The sequence below is a fragment of the Entelurus aequoreus genome, linkage group LG01 (assembly GCF_033978785.1).
Source record: "Entelurus aequoreus isolate RoL-2023_Sb linkage group LG01, RoL_Eaeq_v1.1, whole genome shotgun sequence".
NCBI classification, from domain to species: domain Eukaryota; kingdom Metazoa; phylum Chordata; class Actinopteri; order Syngnathiformes; family Syngnathidae; genus Entelurus; species Entelurus aequoreus.
The window spans coordinates 13008337-13026521 of NC_084731.1; the positions used below are offsets into that span (position 1 = coordinate 13008337).

At 37.3% G+C, this 18185-nt stretch overlaps 1 protein-coding gene across 1 annotated transcript in view; it reads right to left on the bottom strand.

The window, feature by feature from the left end:
* Positions 1 to 16707, bottom strand: part of LOC133655590 (BOS complex subunit ncln-like) — a 23385-nt gene extending 6678 nt beyond the window's left edge. The window contains exons 1-9 of the mRNA XM_062055916.1: positions 16251 to 16707; positions 16031 to 16185; positions 13733 to 13923; positions 13532 to 13676; positions 12536 to 12633; positions 12390 to 12467; positions 7829 to 7932; positions 7675 to 7763; positions 7461 to 7600 (exon numbers count right to left, since the gene is read on the bottom strand). Of these exons, the coding sequence (XP_061911900.1) occupies positions 7461 to 7600; positions 7675 to 7763; positions 7829 to 7932; positions 12390 to 12467; positions 12536 to 12633; positions 13532 to 13676; positions 13733 to 13923; positions 16031 to 16185; positions 16251 to 16282 (1032 nt within the window). The 5' untranslated portion in view covers positions 16283 to 16707. The remainder of the gene's footprint in view (positions 1 to 7460; positions 7601 to 7674; positions 7764 to 7828; positions 7933 to 12389; positions 12468 to 12535; positions 12634 to 13531; positions 13677 to 13732; positions 13924 to 16030; positions 16186 to 16250) is intronic.
* Between the last annotated feature and the right edge of the window lie 1478 nt (positions 16708 to 18185).

The following is an 18185-nucleotide window of genomic DNA, read 5'->3' on the forward strand; positions in this document are numbered from 1 at the left end:
CACTTTTAGGGTGTGTCAGACTCGGCCAATATATAAATATACCAGGATTCCACATCATTGAACAGTATTTGCTCTCAGTAATCATAGTAATATCACAACTAATTACTGTCAATTCAAGCAGATTAGTGGTTTCTTAAGGCAGTGTTTCTTAACCATATCTGTTTCTCAGCTGCAGCAGTAATACTCTTTCCCACCACTTGGGGCGGTAATGACAATTGTGTGTATTTATTATTTTACCCAATTGAAGGCATTTTGATTAAAATATGTCAGTTGTCAATTAGTATACATTTGCATAACATCATGTATTTTACTAATTTATATTTTAATTTTTTTTGTGACATGAACAGGACAAGCGGTAGAAAATGGATGGATGGATCAAAAAGCCTTCAAAAGGGTCAACATTTGAAAAAAATAAAATAAATAAAAATGTTGGTTTAGGACAGAATTATTTTAGAAATTTGAGCAAATAAAAAAGGGAAACAAGTCTAAATATTTTTACGCCTTTCAAAAACTTAAGGACTTTTATGTCCTGTTTGACTGCAGATAATTTAAATTGTATGTTTTTATTATTATTTTAACCAATTGAAGGCATTCCGATTAAATTGTCAGTTGTCAATTAGTATACATTTGCATAACCTTATTTATTTTAGTAATATACATTTTTATTTATTTTTTATTTTGTGACATTATTTTATCAAAAAGCCTTCAAAAGGGTCAAAATATGGGTTCTCACTTCTCTGTGAAGCGCTTTGAGTGTCTAGAAAAGTGCTGTGTAAATCTAATTCATCATTATTATTATTAAAATGTTTAAAAATAGAAGAAAAAAAATGGGTTAAGAACTGAATTATTGAGAAATTTGAGCAAATAAAGGAAAAATATTCAAAATATTTTACACCTTTCAAAAACTTTTATGTCCTGTTTGACTTTAAAGAGAATTAAAATTATGTTTTTATTATTATTTTAACAAATTGAAGTCCTTCGGATTAAATGTCAGTTGTTAATTAGCATACATTTGCATAACATTATGTATTTTACTAATTTACGCCTTTTTTTTGCGACATTATTTCATCAAAAAGCCTTCAAAAGGGTCAACATTTGAAAAAAAAAATGTTGGTTAAGCACTGAATTATTGAGAAATTTGTGCATAGCATTATTTATTTTACTAATTCAAATGTATTGGGTTTTTTTCAATTTGTGACATTATTTCATCAAAAAGCCTTCAAAAGGGTCAAAATTAGAAAAAAAAAAAAGGTTTAAGACTGAATTATTGAGAAATTTGAGTGTGTTTCTTAACCATATCTGTTTCTCAGCTGCAGCGGTAATACACGTTCCCACCACTTGGGGCGGTAATGACAATAGCAGACAAACAGGAGAAGTTTAAAGTTAAGTTAAGTTTCTGAAGCGCAAAAAATTTGACTAAAGTGGTGAAGCTGTGTTTTCATTTACATTTTTTGGACAGTTTAGTTAAGAAACATATTCATTATTAATTTAGTTTATTTATTTCAGCGCAGTATAAATACATGTAATAATAATAGTAATAGATTTTATTTGTAAAAAGCACTTTACAATGAGTAAACAGCCTCAAAGTGCTACAGTGTATAAATAAATAAAATAAAAAGATAATAGAAAATAAAAATAAATAAAAACTAGAACAGCCAAATAGCTAAAACTAGTATGCATATATCTAAAAAAAAATGCTTTTTTAAAAAGAAGGGTTTTTAAGCCTTTTTTAAAAGCATCCACAGTCTGTGGTGCCCTCAGGTGGTCAGGGAGAGCGTTCCACAGACTGGGAGCGGCGGAGCAGAAAGCCCCGTCTCCCATTGTTCGGAGCTTTGTCCTCGGAGGTTGGAGGAGGTTAGCCTGTCCGATGTACTGATGTATTGTTCGTCAGTTATGAACGAGTCCCTTCATATGCAGTATATTTGGTAAGTACTTATGTTTCTAATCAGCCTGACCTAAGCATAAGTTATGTGGTAAAAACAATTATAATATTGTTGATTAACACGTGCTCTCATATTATTTGACAACGTTTTATACTGTAAGTAGTGAAGATATAATTATTGAATTTGATTAAAAACAAGAGTAAGATTACCAATTCAGTGTTAATATTTGAGTGGGGTCCCGGGGCCCTCGGTAGTGGAAAAGTTGGGCCCCGAGGTGAAAAAGGTTAAGAAACACTGTCTTAAGGAGTTCCAGTACATTTCTGTTGGAGGCTGCCTTAATTCAGTAATCAAACATTTAATTGCATGACTCGGGTGTTCTATATATTTCATTGCATGACTCGGGTGTTCTATATATTTCATTGCATGACTCAGGTGTTCTATATATTTCAATGCATGACTCGGGTGGTCTATATATTTCATTGCATGACTCGGGTGTTCCATATATTTCATTGCATGACTCGGGTGGTCTATATATTTCATTGCATGACTCGGTGTTCTATATATTTCATTGCATGACTCGGGTGTTCTATAAATTTTATTGCATGACTCGGGTGTTCTATATATTTCACAGCATGACTCGAGTGTTCTATATATTTCAATGCATGACTCGGGTGTTCTATATATTTCATTGCATGACTCGGGTTTTATATAAATTTCATTGCATGACTCGGGTGTTCTATATATTTCACAGCATGACTAGGGTGTTCTATATATTTCATTGCATGACTCGGGTGTTATATAAATTCCATTGCATGACTCGGGTGTTCTATAAATTTCACAGCATGAATCGGGTGTTCTATATATTTCATTGCATAACTCGGGTGGTCTATATATTTCATTGCATGACTCGGGTGTTCTATATATTTCATTGCATGACTCGGGTGTTCTATATATTTCATTGCATGACTCGGGTGTTCTATATATTTCACAGCATGACTCGGGTGTTCTATACAGTATATTTCACAGCATAACTCGGGTGGTCTATATATTTCATTGCATGACTCGGGTGTTCTATATATTTCATTGCATGACTCGGGTGTTCTATATATTTCATTGCATGACTCGGGTGTTCTATATATTTCACAGCATGACTCGGGTGTTCTATACAGTATATTTCACAGCATGACTCGGGTGTTCTATATATTTCATTGCATGACTCGGGTGTTCTATATATTTCATTGCATGACTCGGGTGTCCTATATATTTCATTGCATGACTCGGGTGTTCTATATATTTCATAGCATGACTCGGGTGTTCTATATATTTCATTGCATGACTCGGGTGTTCTATATATTTCACAGCATGACTCGGGTGTTCTATATATTTCACAGCATGACTCGGGTGGTCTATATATTTCATTGCATGACTCGGGTGGTCTATATATTTCATTGCATGACTCGGGTGTTCTATATATTTCATTGCATGACTCGGGTGTTCTATATATTTCATTGCATGACTCGGGTGTTCTATATATTTCACAGCATGACTCGGGTGTTCTATACAGTATATTTCACAGCATGACTCGGGTGTTGTATATATTTCATTGCATGACTCGGGTGTTGTATATATTTCATTGCATGACTCGGGTGTTGTATATATTTCATTGCATGACTCCGGTGTTATATAAATTTCATTGCATGACTCGGGTGTTATATAAATTTCATTGCATGACTCGGGTGTTCTATATATTTCATTGCATGACTCGGGTTTTATATAAATTTCATTGCATGACTCGGGTGTTCTATATATTTCACAGCATGACTCGGGTGTTCTATATATTTCATTGCATGACTCGGGTGTTCTATATATTTCATTGCATGACTCGGGTGTTCTATATATTTCAATGCATGACTCGGGTGGTCTATATATTTCATTGCATGACTCGGGTGTTCTATATATTTCATTGAATGACTTGGGTGGTCTATATATTTCATTGCATGACTCGGTGTTCTATATATTTCATTGCATGACTCGGGTGTTCTATAAATTTTATTGCATGACTCGGGTGTTCTATATATTTCACAGCACGACTCGAGTGTTCTATATATTTCAATGCATGACTCGGGTGTTCTATATATTTCATTGCATGACTCGGGTGTTATATAAATTTCATTGCATGACTCGGTGTTCTATATATTTCACAGCATGACTCGAGTGTTCTATATATTTCAATGCATGACTCGGGTGTTCTATATATTTCATTGCATGACTCGGGTGTTCTATGTATTTCATTGCGTGACTCGGGTGTTCTATATATTTCATTGCATGACTCGGGTGTTCTATATATTTCAATGCATGACTTGGGGGTTCTATATATTTCATTGCATGACTCGGGTGTTCTATATATTTCATTGCATGACTTGGGTGGTCTATATATTTCATTGCATGACTCGGTGTTCTATATATTTCATTGCATGACTCGGGTGTTCTATAAATTTTATTGCATGACTTGGGTGTTCTATATATTTCACAGCATGACTCGAGTGTTCTATATATTTCAATGCATGACTCGGGTGTTCTATATATTTCATTGCATGACTCGGGTGTTCTATAAATTTCATTGCATGACTCGGGTGTTCTATATATTTCATTGCATGACTCGGGTGTTCTATATATTTCATTGCATGACTTGGGTGTTCTATATATTTCACAGCAAGACTCGGGTGTTCTATATATTTCATTGCATGACTCGGGTGGTCTATATATTTCATTGCATGACTCGGGGGTTCTATATATTTCATTGCATGACTCGGGTGTTCTATAAATTTCATTGCATGACTCGGGTGTTCTATATATTTCATTGCATGACTCGGGTGTTCTATATATTTCACAGCATGACTCGAGTGTTCTATATATAAAGCTGACCAATACCTTTGGGTTTTTTTCATGGCTTATGGTCATACATTGTAAAATATTACCAATAGCCAATAGCATGTCTTTCACTACTCCACTATTGTTGTTTCTGTTGATCAGTAAATATTCTCCAACATTAAAAAATATTCCTTTTTTAGCGACCATCTTTCTACCTCAGCTAGCCATCACTTTAACAGGTTCACTAAACTGTTCCAACACAATATTTGTGTTGTTGTAGTTTGCATACAAGTTTGTGCAGTTGAAACGAAACATTTGTTGTGGGATTTAATGTTGCTACGGTATTGATCCTCTGTATAATAAAACAGTTATTATTGATGTGGGAGAGAAAAAATGGTGTCTGGGTCTATATCATCCTCCAATTCCACACCTTTATGTATTTCCTATTTCATCAGGGGGGTGTTAAAATGAGATCTCGCTGACCTTGGAGGACACAGAAGAGCTCTCATATTTCTTCAACTGCTCGCAACTTTTTTTTGCAATAAAATTGCTCAAACATGATTAACTCAAGAATAAACTCTACAATTGTCCTCACATTCTTTTGCCAAGGTTATTGTAAAAAACTAGTCTTGGTTTAGGTGGTGGCCCAGAGGGCGTCACACTCATTTTCATGGTGGGCCACATGGGAGATACCAAAGCCCTTGGAGGGCCGCGTCATGATAATATTAAACAGTTTCCATTTTTGTATTATTAATATTGTTGTTTACCAACAAACTAATGGAAAACCTGCTTTGGAATCAAAAGTCAAAGTGACAATTTAATTTCAGCTCGTGTAGAATGTTCATAAGAAAAAGGGTTTGAATGACACAAAAGCAAGAAATACAGTAGGAACGGGATTCAAAAGGCACTATTTGGTTTACATGACACATGAAACGTGACAAATTGCGGGAGTGCACTGTCCACTTTAGCCGCCGTTCCAACTTTGACCACAGCATCAGTTGCTACTGTATGTAGAGTGGAGCTTTTGCCTCATTTTCAGCAGACTGCTTTGCAAAATGATGAAACCGCTCCTCTTCCTCTCATGCGAGATCCACCCAGGAATGGGGCCGTATAAATCCCTTTCCTACTGTAGCTTGTTGCATTAAATAATATTGAGTTAAGAGCTGCATTTGCATGCCTTTGTGCTTTTTTTGTGTTTTTATAAGGCCCCCAAATGCCTGGAATAAAGTACTTTACCTTTCCTTACTAAAATGTGTTTGTTCTTTCATGAAATTGCATACCTTTTACACTTTACTGTGGTCCAATATTGCAACAAATATTACAAACCGGGCTTTCTGCTCCGCCGCTCCCAGTCTGTGGAACGCTCTCCCTGACCACCTGAGGGCACCACAGACTGTGGATGCTTTTAAAAAAGGCTTAAAAACCCTTCTTTTAAAAAAAAGCCTTTTTTTTAGATATATGCATACTAGTTTTAGCTATTTGGCTGTTCTAGTTTTTATTTTTATTTATTTGTTATTATCTTTTTATTCTTATTTTTTTAATACACTGTAGCACTTTGAGGTTGTTTACTCAATGTAAAGTGCTTTTTACAAATAAAATCTATTATTATTATTATTATTAAACAAATGTATTGTTAAAATAAAAATACATCTGCTTGACTTATAATTTCAAAGCACATGGAATTGTGCAGTGTAAAAATGACAACAGAGTTTACAGTAGTTTTTACAGGAAACACTCAAAGTTCGATGTAACTCGATCGTTGGGGTTCATAAAAAACAATCACGTTATTCCGATATCGTGTTATAAAGAAATCTTTTTTTTACTCAAAAAAGGTGAGTATGCCTTGTAACTTTAGATGCCATGGACACGCTTGCTAGTGCTAGACGTGTTGAGCTAACTAGCCCTAAACGAGCTACTAATATTTAGCTCGTTAGCTACACCGCGATGTAAACGGGCTCAAATTCGATGGTTTTATAGAAATATCGCGTTATTTTAAACTGTGAGCGTATTACTGAAAATTGAATAAACTATAACTGTTTTTAAAAATCTCCCGACTAAGCTGCCAGTTTTTGGGTTGTTTTTTTTTACCATAAATCTACTGTTGTTGTTTTTACAACATATTAATGTAAATGGAAAAACAGTACCACATTTTTTATGGTAAAAAAACAACAAACAAACTGGCAGCTCAGCTTGTGGTACTGTTTTTTCCATTTATAGTAATATAAACAAAAATTTAAAAAACTTGTATATTTTACAGTAATATTCCAGCTGTACGCTTCCAGTTATTTTCCTGCAAAAAAAACGGTGGTATTTTTTTACATTTAAAAAACAATTGATATTTTAAAGTAAACATTTTTTACTGTAAAATCTCCAGATGTGTTTGTACAGTGTGCATAAAAATACATACAAAAATCAAATGCATTGTCAAATTCATATACTTTATATATATATATATATATATATATATATATATATATATATATATATATATATATATATATATATATATATATATATATATATATATATATATATATATATATATATATATATATATATATATATATATCTGCGATGTGGCCCTCAATGAAAACCAGTTTGACCCCTGATCTGATGTCTGAAGGAACATGAAGCCTGTTCAACTTTGTACAGTAGATAGAAAGGTAGTAAAGCAGCGCCATCCGGTGGAGCTTTGCCAGTATTTACCTCTTCCAATCGGTGAATGAAGTCCTTCATGGGCGTGTCATCTCTGGGTGGACGTGACACGTGCACCTGTAGCTCGTCCCCATTGGCCAGCGTGTCCAAACACAAGACAAAGGCCACGTTGTCGTGAAGCAGACTGGACTCTGGGGCGGAACCATTTCAAAGAAGACCCAAGTTGAAACACGGTTCCTGGAGTTGAAAGCCACCCAGGACTTACCGGCATGGTCCAGGTTCTCTTCAATCCATCTCTTGGTGCCTATAAAGTTGTACTTGCCTCCTCCGGAGAGGGAGAACATCAGATGGTACCTACACCAGCAGACATCATGAGAGACAAGAGCCAAATGTCTGATCTGGTGTTGCACGGGACTAACCGTGGTCTGGTACTTGGACTGCTGTAGAGCTTCTGGAAGAGACGGGCCAGTTCTAGCAAGACGACCACACCACTGCCGTTAGAGTCGGCTCCGAAGGACAACCACTGCACAACACAACGGAGGAAGTCAAGTTCAGTGGGGACTTTTTCAAAGTTTTGCTCCATTTTAGGCCAACTTGAGATGTGTTACTCCCAATGGAATAGTTTTTCCATAGGGCCGTCAAAAAAAATTAAATATATATATATATATATATATATATTTATTTTAATCTGTTGTGTCCAGCCACTCAGACAAATCATGTTGTTGATGTAGATCACAGGTATCAAACTGAAGGCCCGGGGGCCACTTTTGGCCCGCCACTTCATTTTATGTGGCCCGCGAAAGCCTGGAAAAAATGGGTTTTAATAAAACACTTTATTTTTTTTAACTAAATGCATTCCTTCTTTCAATTTTGACAGAAAAAAAAAATGCATATTTTAAACTAGAATATTATCTGATCATGCCAGTTATATTATATAACTGTAAAAGCATTTAAGTCCCATCTTAAAACTCATTTGTATACTCTAGCCTTTAAATAGACCCCCCTTTTAGACCAGTTGATCTGCCGTTTCTTTTCTTTTCTCCTCTGTCCACAGGTCCGGTGGCCATGGATGAAGTGCTGGCTGTCCAGAGTCGGGACCCGGGGTGGACCGCTCGCCTGTGCATCAGTTGGGGACATCTCTGCGCTGCTGACCCGTCTCCGCTCGAGATGGTCTCCTGCTGGCCCCACTATGGACTGGACTCTCACTATTATGTTAGATCCAATATGGACTGAACTCTCACTATTATGTTAGTTCTACTATGGACTGTACTCTCACTATTATGTTAGTTCTACTATGGACTGGACTCTCACTATTATGTTAGATCCACTATGGACTGGACTCTCACTATTATGTTAGATCCACTATGGACTGGACTCTCACTATTATGTTAGATCTACTATGGACTGGACTCTCACTATTATGTTAGATCCACTATGGACTGGACTCTCACACTATTATGTTAGATCCACTATGCACTGGACTCTCACTATTATGTTAGATCCACTATGGACTGGACTCTCACTATTATGTTAGTTCTACTATGGACTGGACTCTCACTATTATGTTAGTTCTACTATGGACTGGACTCTCACTATTATGTTAGATCCACTATGGACTGGACTCTCACTATTATGTTATATCCACTATGGACTGGACTCTCACTATTATGTTAGTTCTACTATGGACTGGACTCTCACTATTATGTTAGATCCACTATGGACTGGATTCTCACTATTATGTTAGTTCTACTATGGACTGGACTCTCACTATTATGTTAGATCCACTATGGACTGGACTCTCACTATTATGTTAGTTCTACTATGGACTGGACTCTCACTATTATGTTAGTTCTACTATGGACTGGACTCTCACTATTATGTTAGATCCACTATGGACTGGACTCTCACTATTATGTTAGATCCACTATGGACTGGACTCTCACTATTATGTTAGATCTACTATGGAGTGGACTCTCACTATTATGTTAGATCCACTATGGACTGGACTCTCTCACTATTATGTTGGATCCACTATGGACTGGACTCTCACACTATTATGTTAGATCCACTATGGACTGGACTCTCACACTATTATGTTAGATCCACTATGGACTGGACTCTCACACTATTATGTTAGATCCATTATGGACTGGACTCTCACTATTATGTTAGATCTACTATGGACTGGACTCTCACTATTATGTTAGATCCACTATGGACTGGACTCTCACACTATTATGTTAGATCCACTATGGACTGGACTCTCACTATTATGTTAGATCCACTATGGACTGGACTTTCACAATATTATGTTAGATCCACTATGGACTGGACTCTCACACTATTATGTTAGATCCACTATGGACTGGACTCTCACACTATTATGTTAGATCCACTATGGACTGGACTCTCACACTATTATGTTAGATCCACTATGGACTGGACTCTCACACTATTATGTTAGATCCACTATGGACTGGACTCTCACACTATTATGTTAGATCCATTATGGACTGGACTCTCACTATTATGTTAGATCTACTATAGACTGGACTCTCACTATTATGTTAGATCCACTATGGACTGGACTCTCACACTATTATGTTAGATCCACTATGGACTGGACTCTCACTATTATGTTAGATCCACTATGGACTGGACTTTCACAATATTATGTTAGATCCACTATGGACTGGACTCTCACAATATTATGTTAGATCCACTATGGACTGGACTCTCACACTATTATGTTAGATCCACTATGGACTGGACTCTCACACTATTATGTTAGATCCACTATGGACTGGACTCTCACACTATTATGTTAGATCCATTATGGACTGGACTCTCACTATTATGTTAGATCTACTATGGACTGGACTCTCACTATTATGTTGGATCCACTATGGACTGGACTCTCACACTATTATGTTAGATCCACTATGGACTGGACTCTCACTATTATGTTAGATCCACTATGGACTGGACTTTCACAATATTATGTTAGATCCACTATGGACTGGACTCTCACACTATTATGTTAGATCCACTATGGACTGGACTCTCACACTATTATGTTAGATCCACTATGGACTGGACTCTCACACTATTATGTTAGATCCACTATGGACTGGACTCTCACACTATTATGTTAGATCCACTATGGACTGGACTCTCACACTATTATGTTAGATCCATTATGGACTGGACTCTCACTATTATGTTAGATCTACTATAGACTGGACTCTCACTATTATGTTAGATCCACTATGGACTGGACTCTCACACTATTATGTTAGATCCACTATGGACTGGACTCTCACTATTATGTTAGATCCACTATGGACTGGACTTTCACAATATTATGTTAGATCCACTATGGACTGGACTCTCACAATATTATGTTAGATCCACTATGGACTGGACTCTCACACTATTATGTTAGATCCACTATGGACTGGACTCTCACACTATTATGTTAGATCCACTATGGACTGGACTCTCACACTATTATGTTAGATCCATTATGGACTGGACTCTCACTATTATGTTAGATCTACTATGGACTGGACTCTCACTATTATGTTGGATCCACTATGGACTGGACTCTCACACTATTATGTTAGATCCACTATGGACTGGACTCTCACTATTATGTTAGATCCACTATGGACTGGACTTTCACAATATTATGTTAGATCCACTATGGACTGGACTCTCACACTATTATGTTAGATCCACTATGGACTGGACTCTCACTATTATGTTAGATCCACTATGGACTGGACTCTCACAATATTATGTTAGATCCACTATGGACTGGACTCACCCACATATGCGGTCCTCTCTAAGGTTTCTCATAGTCATTCACATCGACGTCCCATTGGGGTTGTGAGTTTTTCCTTGCCCTTATGTGGGATCTGAACCGAGGATGTCGTTGTGGCTTGTGCAGCCCTTTGAGACACTTGTGATTTAGGGATATATAAATAAACATTGATTGATTGATTGATTGATATACTGCATTGTAAAACTATTATTGTGTGATAAAAACAAATAGTTCAATATCTGCTTGACACCTTTATTAATGATTTTAAAGCAAGTTACACGCAAAAAAAAATCTAATAATCAGATGCATATGCATTTTCGACTAACACGTGTACGCAAAGCAATGATCCGACGCTGACTGCGAGACTGGGCAATAGGAGACTGATTGGCAAACGGGCACAGGTGTGTCCCGGTTGCCAATCAGGCAGCAGGTGTGGAAGCCTGTGCACGGCACAAAGAAGTGACCACTACAAAATAAGGGCGCAGGACAGGAAGTTAAATAGCACACGCAGATATAAAGCAAGAGTGTAAGAAGGCATCCTGCAAACAAGGGGAACATTAATTGGATGGACGGCTGACTAGCGCTTATACAGCTGCAGCCAGCCTCCGTAGCTCCCACTCCCCTCCCCTCTGTTGCAAGTTTTGTTGATTCTATGTAATAATAATAATAATAATAGATTTTATTTGTAAAAAGCACTTTACAATGAGTAAACAACCTCAAAGTGCTACAGTGTATTAAAAAATAAATAAATAAATAAATAAATAAATAAAATAAATAAAATAAATAAATAAAATAAATAAAATAATAAAAATAAATAAAAAGATAATAAAAAATAAATACAAATAAAAACTAGAACAGCCAAATAGCTAAAACTATATCCAAAAAAAAAAAGGCTTTTTTAAAAAGAAGGGTTTTTAAGCCTTTTTTAAAAGCATCCACAGTCTGTGGTACCCTCAGGTGGTCAAGGAGAGTGTTCCACAGACTGGGAGCGGCGGAGCTACTGTTGGTTCAGTTGTGCTCCTTCACGCTCTTTTATGTAACTTGTTTATGTGTGCTATGACTATCAGGTTTATTCCTTGGACCCAGTCTGGACCCCCTCCCTGTAGTCCAGCCTTTGACTGAATATTTTTTTACTTCTTATGCGTCTCACTCACCGGTGCTAGTCCATAGGAATCGTAGTGGGCAGTGATCACAATGGTGGGTATGTCCTGGCCTGCTCCAGGAAGCACTCCCTAGAACGCACACCTTTAGTTGTTATAATACAGCTGTGATGGGGAAGTGGATTGACTCGCTGACGTACTTCCAGTGTGACCAGAGTGCTGTCGGTGATGGCCTTGATGGGACCGTTGTTGCTCACCAAGATCTGAAAGGCCGTGGCTGTCACCATACTTCGGAAGACTGTCACAGTAAAAAACATACTGGGTAAAAATACATGACAGGGTGGTGCGTGTTTCCTTTACTACTGTATTTTACAGTGGTATATAAGCCACACCCACACAATTTTTTGAAAAAATATATAACATTTCCATATATAAGCCACAGATATATATATGTTGCAAAATGAGATATTTACATAGGAAGATTTTGTAAATGTTTATTTAGATATCTTAAATGTTTCCAAAGTGTGCCTGTAACAAAGCAGTAAAACGGCTGATCAAACAAAACAGAAGTCATAGTCATGGACCCACTAGCTGCGGAAGCTAGCTCTCTAATCAGCTAAACAGACTCAATAACTCCACGGTGACGTTTTGGTTAATTTACGAAACTGAAGCAATACAAAAGGAATGCCATTGTAAGTTGATAATACTAACACAGACACTTGTTAGCATTATAGCTAATGCTAACAATGCTAGCTTGATTATATTACGATAGCACGCACAAATATGCATGAAGACACTCCTATCAAACAAGTAAAAAAGTGACGGTTTAGTAAGTTTGAATTGTTTTGATTATATTGCAAAATTCACAAACAGCTTGGAGTGGAAGAAACCATACTGGTAGAAACGCTATGGACGACTAGTAGACGGAACGGCACTTATACTGCCGGTTCAAGGCAAGAAACCGAAGGAAGTACTGTAGACGGTTTAGTGAGTATGAATTGTTTTAGTTATATTGAAAAATTCACAAACTAGTAAAGTCAGTTAGCTGCACCGTTGTATAAGCCGCAGGGTACAAAGCTTGGGGAAAAAAGTAGTTGTTTATAGTCTGGAAAATAGGGCAAAATAATGTTCCAATATGTACTTGTCTCCTTCTAGAAAGAATCCACGATATACAACCAAAAAGAGTGTGATGTCACCTCGGATGAATATGGAGGAGGTCCGTGTGGATGCAGTCCTCTTGACCTCCTCATACATGTAGAGGAGCTGCTCGTCCTCAGGGGCCACATACACCGGCATGAGGGTCTCCTCCGTCAGGGCTTCGCTCTCACTGACCATGAAGGACTGGCACACAAACAATAATGACTTTGTGTGACAAAGACAAGAAAGACAAATGTTACCTGGATGACTTCTTGGGCTAGACTGGAGATGTTGCGAGGCAGCAGGATGAGGATGGCAGCAGCGTGTTGTCTCTGTGCCTGCTGGTATGTTTCTGTGGTGAAGTCTGACACCCTCATGATCACACAGCGCCGGGTCAGCACCGGCTCGTCAGCAGAGCGGGCCTCGGCGACCACCAAGGCGCCACGGCAACCTGGAGACCCAACAGAAAATGACCTTCACAATACATTCATCTAAACATGACGTTAACTCAGAGAAACTATATTCTGATGTTATCATTCAGATATTATTATTTTATGGTTGTTGGTTTTTTGCTTGTGATATGTGTCCCCTACCCTGGCTCTGAGATAATTGGCAATATACAGTACATATACTGTATGTTTGTAAATATTATATATATACTGTATATATTTATATATTTGTATGACAAGCGGTAGAAAATGGATGGATGGATATATATATATATATATAAAGTAAATATATATATATTAAAACCTGGTGGGGTGTGATGGACCCAGATCAGATAGACCAGTGTATCTGTGTCATCCTCAAGCTCAGGTCATCTACCAGAGGCCAGGGAGTTTGAGGGTTCTGCGCAGTATCTCGGCTGTTCCTAGGACTGTGCTCTTCTGGACTGAGGCTTCAGATGTTGTTCCTGGGATCTGTTGGAGCCACTCTCCCAGTTTGGGGGTTACTGCTCCGAGCGCCCCCACTACCACGGGGACCACGCTAGCCTTGATCTTCCACATCCGTTCCAGCTGCTCTTTCAACCCTTGGTACTTTTCAAGTTTATATATATATATATATATATATATATATATATATATATATATATATTGACGGAACCAGATTTTTTACATATATCCATATTTAAGTGTTACTTCTTTACTTCCATAGTCATATTACAAAACAGCTAGTGTTTTTCCAATTCAGTCTGCAAAGCAAAAGTTTGACTGTGAGTAGGCCTTGAAGCTTTGGAATGCAAAGGGTAGACAAAACAACGAGGTAGGAGAGAACGGGGAGGGGGGAGCAGAGGCAGACCGGATAGAGCCACGCATCTGGATGGGTTATGCAAGGCTGGTCTCATTATTGTCAAATATTTGAGAATAAACCACAAAATACCAACTACTGCCTGGTGATCAATTTAAACTCCAGCTTATGTGCCATAAAAAGAACTTGGGAGTGACCAGCAACTTAAAATCCCTGGGAGGAAGAGCTGGTCAACGCAACAATATACATACATATAATATATGTTTTTAGCATTTTATTTTAAAAAAAAATATATCAAAATGGCCCACCCATACTTGACTTTTTAATAAGTAGCCCTTGGTGGAAAAAGTTTGGACACCCCTGACCTAAACTATTAAAAGCTCTCAAAATGAAAATAGAATGTTCTTAAAATATAAACTTTTTTTAAAATTTTAGTTAGTCAATTAAAAAATAAAAGAATGTTAACTTCTGAATTAAATTGAAAAATGACAACAACCATAACAAACAATGTCAAATGTGTAAATGAACATACATATTTTTGTACAGGCAGAATTTGAGACACACTAGGTTATGTAGTTACACACGCATTATTAATATTTTTGTTCTATTCTTACATGGGAAGAAACAATAGTAAAAATGTAAGAAAAAGAGCAAAGAAGAATGTACGTAATGGAAAAAAGCTGAAATATTCTAACTAATAATTAATATAAAAAATATCAATATGGTCCCCGCTTACTGTGACTTTTCAGTTTGCGGCCCTTGGAGGAAAAAGTTTGGACACCACTGAACTAAAGTATCCATATTTTTATTTTAAAATCGCCAATAATACAAAGTTGATACAATATCTCTTTTTAGCATTTTTTTTTTTTAACAAAATATGGCCCTTGCATACTTTAAGTTTTCAGTGGTTAAAAGTTTGTTGGAAAAAGTTTGCACACCCCTGAACTAAAGTATTGATATTTTGATCGGAAGATGGATATTACAGCACAAAGATCTGGTATCTGCGGTATCGGTAATTAAGTATCGATCACTACTGTTCGGCAATACAACTTGGACGTCATTGATATCAAATACGAGACTCAACATTTGAGATGTGTAGCACAAAGAACCACAGTGTTATCATCCTCCTCCTGTACAGTATCGGCATATTTTTTTTTTTTTTTTTTTAAATGCACTGTAGCACTTTGAGGTTGTTTGCTCAATGTAAAGTGCTTTTACAAATATAATCTATTATTATTATTATTATTATTATTAAATGTATCTAACACAGGACTGTAGTTGCCGTGACAACACAACACATGTTGACTCACCATGCCTGTGCTTCATCAGGTTGTACTGCTGCATCCTGTGACCTGTGAACTCATAGGAGGACGCGGGCGAGAGCGAGGATCCTAGCAGAAGGTGAGCGGCCAGCAGCAAGCCCAGGAAGACCACCTTCACATCTTGCAAGAACATGACTCCAGGTCTGTGGAGGACAGGCAGAAGAAAGTTTCCTAACTCGGCAGGTTCAGACAACGTTATCGTACTCACTTTAGATGAGGCAACACATTGGAAACATTCATCCCTCAGCATGGTCTTCCTCACTGCAAACTGTGTCGTGGCTGAGGTAAGCCATCCTTCACCATCTGCTCCTCAGGGATCAGCTTCTGGCTAATCACACCCCCAACATGGACACGCACTACAGCAGGCAAGCTACAAAAGTGTGCCTACACTTGTAAAGAGCATCATGTCATGGCTGTCTTGAGTTTACAATCATTTCTACAACTCTTATTTTTTTTGTGATGTAGTGATTGGAGCACATACTTGTTGCTCACAAAAAACCTTCATGAAGTTTGCTTCTTTTATGAATTTATTATGGGTCTACTGAAAATGTGAGGGTCAAAAGTATACATACAGCAATGTTAATATTTGCTTACATGTCCCTTGGGAAGTTTACCTGCAATAAGGCGCTTTTGGTAGCCATCCACAAGCTTCTGCTGGAATATTTGACCACTCCTTTTGACAAAATTGGTGCAGTTCAGCTAAATGTGTTGCTTTTCTGACATGGACTTGTTTCTTCAGCATTGTCCACACATCTTTGGGAAGGCCATTCTAAAACCTTCATTCTAGCCTGATTTAGCCACTCCTTTACCACTTCTGACGTGCGTTTGGGGTCATTGTCCTGTTGGAACACCCAACTGCGCCCAAGACCCAACCTCCGGGCTGATGAGTTTAGCTTGTCCTGAAGAATTTGGAGGTAATCCTCCTTTTTCATTGTCCCATTTACTCTCTGTAAAGCACCAGTTCCATTGGCAGCAAAACAAGCCCAGGGCATAATACTACCACCACCATGCTTGACGGTAGACATGGTGTTCCTGGGATTAAAGGCCTCACCTTTTCTCCTCCAAACATATTGCTGGGTATTGTGGCCAAACAGCTCCATTTTTGTTTCATCTGACAATACATGGACAAAGATAAGACCTTCTGGAGGAAAGTTCTGTGGTCAGACTCTCACTATTATGTTAGATCCACTATGGACTGGACTCTCACTATTATGTTAGATCCACTATGGACTGGACTCTCACTATTATGTTAGATCCACTATGGACTGGACTCTCACAATTATGTTAGATCCACTATGGACTGGACTCTCACAATATTATGTTAGATCCACTATGGATTGGACTCTAACAATATTATGCTAGATCCACTATGGACTGGACTCTTAACAATATTATGTTAGATCCACTATGGACTGGACTCTCACACTATTATGTTAGATCCACTATGGACTGGACTCCCACAATATTATGCTAGATCCACTATGGACTGGACTCTCACAATATTATGCTAGATCCAGTATGGACTGGACTCTCTCACTATTATGTTAGATCCACTATGGACTGGACTCCCACAATATTATGCTAGATCCACTATGGACTGGACTCTCACACTATTATGTTAGATCCACTATGGACTGGACTCTCACACTATTATGTTAGATCCACTATGGACTGGACTCTCACAATATTATGCTAGATCCACTCGACGTCCATTGCACCGGTTGCCTGGTTGGCCGGTGGTCCCTTGTTCCCTGGGTACCACACCTGTTGTTTTGGGTTGGGCTGTCTGGGTGGCTGGGGCCGTACTTTGGCCCCGCACATGTAAACCCACATACATATGTACTTACACACAATTATTCATACATTCATACATACATACATACATATATATATATATTCATACATACATACATATATGTATATATATATATATATATATATATATATATATATATATATATATATATATATATATATATATATATATACACATATATATATATATATATATATATATATATATATATATATATATATATATATATATATATATATATATATATATATATATATATATATATATATACACATATATGTACACATATAGGTACACACACACACACTTTTTTTTTTTTTAAACTAT